The sequence below is a fragment of the Athene cunicularia genome (genome assembly GCF_003259725.1).
Source record: "Athene cunicularia isolate RWA chromosome Z unlocalized genomic scaffold, athCun1 chrZ_part3, whole genome shotgun sequence".
NCBI lineage: Eukaryota > Metazoa > Chordata > Aves > Strigiformes > Strigidae > Athene > Athene cunicularia.
The window spans coordinates 757,093-764,112 of NW_020799144.1; the positions used below are offsets into that span (position 1 = coordinate 757,093).

At 38.2% G+C, this 7,020-nt stretch overlaps 1 protein-coding gene across 1 annotated transcript in view; it reads right to left on the reverse strand.

Annotated features, from left to right (window-relative positions):
- The window catches only part of ANKRD31 (ankyrin repeat domain 31), a 68,045-nt gene that overhangs the window by 58,259 nt on the left and 2,766 nt on the right, over positions 1–7,020 (reverse strand). Inside the window, exons 2-6 of the mRNA XM_026866480.1 lie at positions 6,845–7,014; positions 5,917–5,969; positions 4,148–4,227; positions 851–897; positions 116–210 (exon numbers count right to left, since the gene is read on the reverse strand). Of these exons, the coding sequence (XP_026722281.1) occupies positions 116–210; positions 851–897; positions 4,148–4,227; positions 5,917–5,969; positions 6,845–7,014 (445 nt within the window). The remainder of the gene's footprint in view (positions 1–115; positions 211–850; positions 898–4,147; positions 4,228–5,916; positions 5,970–6,844; positions 7,015–7,020) is intronic.

Sequence of the window (7,020 nt, forward strand, 5' to 3'; positions counted from 1 at the left end):
TGTTATAAAGGCCAGTCAGATGCTAAATAAACCTACATGGACACTAATCTCCAGCTTCTCAAATGATTTTGCCAGTGCTAGAGCAATGATCAGTTTTGTACAAAATACAACGTACCTACAGAATTATTTTGCTGTCCCTCTACTGCAGCATTTAGTGAAAAACCAGGCTTAGAAATATCTTCAGTATGTGACAGACACTTTATCCAACCCCTAAAATTAAGTAATACAATAAAAAATTCTTATTCAGAAAGAATTGTAATCTGCTCAATTTAAGAAAATATCTGTGATACTTTATTTATGCAGTTTTGTACTTACAATTATTTGTGGAAACATTTTTTTAGCAATTATTTTAGAGGCATACTTCGCTTTACAAAGACATGCAGTAACTAAGAATTCCAGATTTCCTACTGGACCTAGCTGTTTGTACACTCATTCTCTGAGGGAAAAAATGTCCCTTCCTATTTTTTATTACTTCTTTCTGTATTTTGATTATAAACCCATCTTCTACTGAAATCTTTCCATAGCTTCTGAGAATAAAAGATCCAATATTATTTATTACAAATTTTTGTTTATTTGTCTAATGGTTTTCCCAGAGTAGTTTACTGTCAGTCCTGTGGCTTATGCTTTTATACCATTAAAGGTAGGATCATCAATAAAAACAAATACAGGTACAGTTTGACCCGTAACAGATACAGAATTACCTCTGACATACAGATCTTTCACTAAGCAAAGAATAAAACTGCTTCACAACAGAACACTGAGAATAAAATAGTATACAAATGGAGGTATAACAGAATTGTTTAATCACAGTACGCCTGACTGGAATTACTGTGTGATGTACTATACTCACTGCATCAGAGACTGAGACTGGTCAGATACATATGCCTCTTGAGGTGTCTGAATGAAAAAAAAAAAAAAGACAAATTAGTGAAGAATGTACTTCATTATTTATTTTCTCAGCTTTATTACATGCTTACATTCTTCCATTCGTAATTGAGTTGGGAAACAGAATTTTTAGATCTCATCTTTACATACATTACTATTAAGATACAAAAGACATTCCACTTAAATCTTTTTCTTATTTGGTGCTATTTGAGAAAAATGTTGAAAAATAAACCAAGACTATGAAAGACAACGCTCACCTAGAAGGAAAATACACAAGTAAGATATGATTGCTTTAAACTGCAGGGGTTTTATACATCAAAAAACCAAAACATCAGGTATTTGTATTTCAACTTCCCTACCTTCATTAAATAAGACAGAGTGCTGCTCCAGAGACTGTGGAGTTTAACACACAACCTTCAATATCCCCAGAAAAGGCAGAATTAAGGAACTCAGCTGGCAAGACCTGCACATCAACAAGCTCAAAGTGGCAGGGCTGCCACTTCCAGACAGAGGAAAGGACAAGTGGGTAAGGAGAAAGCCAATGTCAGAGCAGGAGCTAAATTCAAACTCTTTAGTAAAAGGAGCTTAGATCATTTTTTTGTGCCTTTGACTGTATGTAAGGGAAAGATATCTAGTATGGAAAAAAGAACCTTTGTGTAAAGCCTAAGGCAACCTAGGAATAATTACGATAGGCAAGTAAACTGCAGAACTGTTCTCTTCCAGATGAGCTGAAAACTGGGGATTACTAGTGGACTATCAGTATACTGGTGAAATTTTCAACAAATCATTGACATACAGTGGAGAACATTCACAGCACTAGAAAAACTCTGGGAAGAACATCTTGGTGTGGACACCAAGGGATGACTTACTTGGCTTGTACAAGGTATTAGCAACACAGTAAGAACAACCATTTTAGCAATGACCTGAAGAGAAACAGGTGGAGATTGCCTAGTAGGAAGTACTGCTAAAAGGCTCCCTGGAACAGAATAGATTCTTTAGAAACAGTTTGTGCAACAATTATTGATATAGTTTCAAAATATGGTGATGAGATAGTTAGCAGAAAGTTACTGACTCTTCTAATACATTCTTTGTACAAATCATCCTGGGTATTTACACAGAACATTATCCAGAATCAAGTGAGGTCAGGAGGATAGCAGAATAGCTACTAAACCTCTTTGACTGGCTAACATTCCTCAGGTGAGATGATTAAAGCTCAATGAGCTACTATTATATCTCAGAAAAAGGAGGACCTGTTTTGTCTGATAAAAAATTACGTTCTAAGCAAAATATTGCTGATTGGTTGAGAGGTCTTCTTAAATCATAGAAGTTACAGAAATAGTATGTGTGGCCACTGACTCCAAGTACAGGGAACAGCCTTTTGTCTTGCTCTCTTGCTTTCGGTAAGGAAATTCCTGCAAAATTCTAATGTTTTTTCTCTTTTGAGCACTTATTTATACAGCAAACTACCTGAGGGCACTCCGGATGTGTTCAAAACAAAGCTTAATGCTTAAAAGCTAACAATTTTATGTGCACTTCTCTAAACTGGGCAAGGGAAAAGAGCCTGAAAAAGGTGAAAGCACAAATGAGGCCTGCCTGAACAGCACATGGAATGGGCTGTTAATGGAAATGACTTGTCAGTTTGAAAAAAACTGAATCCCACAAAATCTGTGTATCTACTGCATCTCTGGTGGAAGAGAAGTCTTACTTACAATCTCTTGCATGGTAGAATCAAAGATAGGACAGCATATTCCAAGCCTCCCCCCACCCACCTGAAGTACAAAGAAAGCCAAGGCTCTTTTGAACAACTGGAACATTACCTGAAAAAATTCATAGCCACTCCTGGCTGTACAACTCTCATATCACAACACATGAAGATGCTGTATTCACATAAGATCATTTCTGAGAACACGGTAGAGGAATGCTTCTACGTAAGCACATTTCATGTTGGTGCTCAGACTGGCTGGAGACACACAGGTGCAATCTATACATGCAGGTATCAAGGATGACAGGGCAAAACAGTTCCTGAGAGCATTCAAAAAAGATTTTAAATTTTACCCTGTCCCCATGCTGTGCATGACCAAGCTGACAGTGGCATGCTATACAGGTTTCACACACAAAAAAAAAAAAAAAAAAGGAAAAAAGAATAGTGAGAGTTACCCAAACAATCTGGTGAAAAGTATTAGGCTTCTGTGCTTTCATGACTTCCTCTTTTTGGGACAGGTTTGTCCTTATACTTGGAAGAATACCCCGACGTGATTGCAGACTGGCTACTCTGGTGAGAGCCATGAAGCCAAAGACTTAGTTAGGCCGCAGATCAGCTCTCAGAGGAGAAAGGGAGAGAGTAAATGGGCACTTCCCTCGTTCCCTCTATCCTTAAAAAACCATGATAAACTTCAGTCAACACAACCCTGGGACATGCAAGCAGCAAAATAAACATGGAAAAAAGGCTTTGAAGTAACAGCATCTTTTCTATTTCATTCGCTATTACCCACACTGTCAGTTGAAACAAATTTATGTGCAATTCTATAATGCTCTGTAAAAACATTCACTTCAGTAGGAGTGTCTTTTTTTCAATATAGTTTTTGTCATCTAGGAAGCAGTTTAGTTCTCTTAAAAACCTCTCTTACACTGGAATAATATACATAGACAGTAGTCTTTAGACTAGTAACTCCACAGCGTTAGACAGTGTAATAGTCACAGGTTTAAAATAATCTCAGTTAAAGAGTAGAAAACTGTTTCCAATCATTTCATGAGCATGTCATACGCAGGTGGAAACCCAGTTGCTCAACTAAACAGAAGTTTACGGGCTAGCTACTCCATAAAGTAGAATAATTACCCCATCACCAGGCAAGCAGATATTTTATTCAGATTATTATCTCTTTCTTTTTTAAAGAAACAATTGTCCAGCCTTTGGATCACAGCTAATCTCATAATAAGCAATTGAGGGTGTATTCTGGTATGGTTAACCCAGATTATTATCTTTCAGCTCCTGAAGGGAACACATAGTCTGTGCTCCACAACTTCTTCATCTCCGTCATAGGCTTGTTCCTCATTTGAAAGGTTATACCCTCACGAAAGACCAGAGAAGAGACTTTGAGACATCCCTGGAGAGAATGTGCTTACACACGTGAACCGTCTTGCCATAAAATTCATTTCAGATGCAAGCCACCAGGCTTTTTGCACATAAAGAATGGGAGGCTCAGTGAGTTTATTAATAATTAATAGATATGTGTAGCAGAAACCCTATCATTTCTATACCTACTGGATTTATCCGCTCTTCCTTCTCACTGTATGTGTGGTCATAAAATTTCTGTATAAAAGAGATTTCTGGAGAGCAAGCTCCTAGGAAAAAAATATGAACAGAAGTAAAAAATACAGTAATTAAAGGAAGTTTTGATTACCTTAATTTCTACATAACTTTCCATAACTGTAAATTTCTAACTCAATAACTGAGGTAAATGTATCAAAGCTTCTGATACACAATGGACTTAAGAAGTTTAAGCAGTCCATCTAACTAGATTTTGAAACTACAATATATGAGAGGTCAGAAATTAGTAAAGCCAGCTAGGGGGAAAATTTATTTTACCTAATGTTCTGGAACCCTTGTTGAGTTCATACTGGAGATTAACTCTTTTATTTTTTAAACTAACAACTGCAATTTTGGTGAAATTGACTAAAATATCTGCACTCTTATATGCAATACTTTCTTTCAAGACCACGCAAAAGAAAAGTTTCCTCTGGAAAAAAAAAAAAAAAAGAGAAACCCTTAAGGTTGAAACTTTAGGTTTCAAAAGTAAAATGTTACCCACTAAATTAATCTTTATGTTATGTACCTCATGACCAAATTACTTCTATACAAGTATGCACAAATACCTAAATAATGAAATACTAATTCCAATTTACCAAATATAAAATGCCACAAGCAGAATGCTAAAAATATCATAACCTATTACATTTAAGAAATAAACAAAAAACCCCACTCAACCTCAGAAAAATCCCCAGTCCACAAACTGAACAATCAGTGAAATGAACCATGTATGTTTAATATTGCCAGGTTTTCATACCAGTGGATAACCACAGGTAAGTTCAAAATGGGATGATGCTTCTTTCCTCAGAGAAAACTACTGAGCAACTATGAAAAAGTGTTCAGCATCAGGAAATCACAGCCATGGGAAAAGTTTTTGCAGATTTCACTGATCTGTGAATAAAATTTGTATTAAGTCAGGGCAGACTGATAAAAAATGTCTATTCAGGTCTTTGAATGGGCAAAAAGACAAAAATTCTGGAGTAACATTTAGAATACCCTGTGTCACTGAAATAATAGGCAGGCTCTGCACTGGTGGAATAAAACGCACAGGAGGCAAGTCAAATGGATTATATAAAAATGTCAACGAGGTACCAGTAAAACTATTATGTAACTGCAACACGCCTGCTCATGCAACCTGCTCTAAAGGAGTTGCTAGGGAGGATGTTAAGGCTTTAAATGAGTGTGCGTGCATTTACATTTAAAGTAATTTAATAATACAATTAAAATAATGCAGTTAAAATATCCCCACCCAAATTTTGTATGTTAAAGAGAATGGATATTTTAACAAATTAAAGGGGTTTTTTTTTAAATACAATATGTAACTATAGTTACATATGACTATTATGTGTATAGATGCCATTTATATGACTATTATGTGTTTATATTCCATTTATTTTATTCTGCTCAAACACAATACACATATTTAAATAAAAAGGGTATCTTTATATATAGATTAAACACTTCACAAGCCAAGAATTCTCAGTTATAGAACACACAAAGAATGAAGAAATTAAGAGCAAACCTATTTTCCAGATACTAAAAATGCGCTGAGCATTCTTCTAAAATATGAAATAAAAACTATGGACATTATAAGAGAGCACAGTTCATACGAATGAACTTCATGAACCACTAAAGTTTAATTAACATGGACTCAGGCAACATCCACAGGAACAGTTCGCAGAAAAAAAACAAACAATGCAGAATAAAAAAAGAATATGTCCTACCTTCAGTAATTCTTATGTCAGTAGTTAAAGCCACGTTACTAAGAAAAGGCAACCTTTCCAAAATAATAAAAAAGTCTATTAAACAGTTGCATGATCTGCTTTTCAGTCCTATAAACTCAAAGGGCAGTTGAGGGCAGACAAGAGCACCCATTTAGCAGGAGACTGCTAACTGTACACTGGGTGAGCACACCGCTAACCCCAACACCAACAGTAAATGACCCCCAAACTGTGAGGATATACCTGATATTCTGCTTAGAAAACCTTAAGTAAGGAAACGTATCACCGGTTTACATATTGCCAAGCAACACTGGGCCACAACGGCAATACAAAGAAGTGCTGCTGCTTGGTAGTTTCAATTCTTTGTCATATCTTACAGACACAAGAGATACCGTCATGAAAATTGTATCACGTTAAAGATGCGGAGAAGTAACATCAGCAGCAATCGTATTTAATAGTGTTTTCATTTTTCTCTGAGTTGGCTTCTGGTACGTTTCATTTCTGCTGACTAAAACATTATACAGGTGGGTCCGGAGGCACAAACTCTGAAACCCACAAGGTGTATGTAAAATGAATGGGGACATTTGCAGAGCTGAGAACTACTGAGTCTAAGGGCATACAAAACTGGTCTGAACGGGGCAGGGGGAGGGGGCGGAAATACTTGAAAACCCCCTAAAAATTCACATTTGTGAAGTACCAAGAAGAGCTGGCTTGCACTCCAGGATGTCAGATGCAGAAAGGGACAGTTCCTGTGTGTGACTAGTGTAGCCTGAGATCAAACCCAGAGCTGGGCAGCCCGGCAGCCTCCCTCTTCTCAGGGCGCCTGGGAGCGGCACCCTCACCCCGCCACCACAAGCCCCTCGCTTTTCCCCGCGCCAGACCTGCCGCCGCGCTCGCACAAGTACGCGCAGCTCCGAGCAACGCCGCTTACCACCTCCTCCAGCGGAACTCCTCTTCCTCCACATCGCTCTCCGTCTCAGAGCCCTCCACCACGGACTCCCGGCTACCGCTGTTCTCGCCGCCGCCCGGCTCCTCCACGGCGCCGCCGCTCCCCGTCTCTCCCCGGCCCTCCCCTCCCCCTGGCGCCGCCGGCGGCCGCCCCTCCCC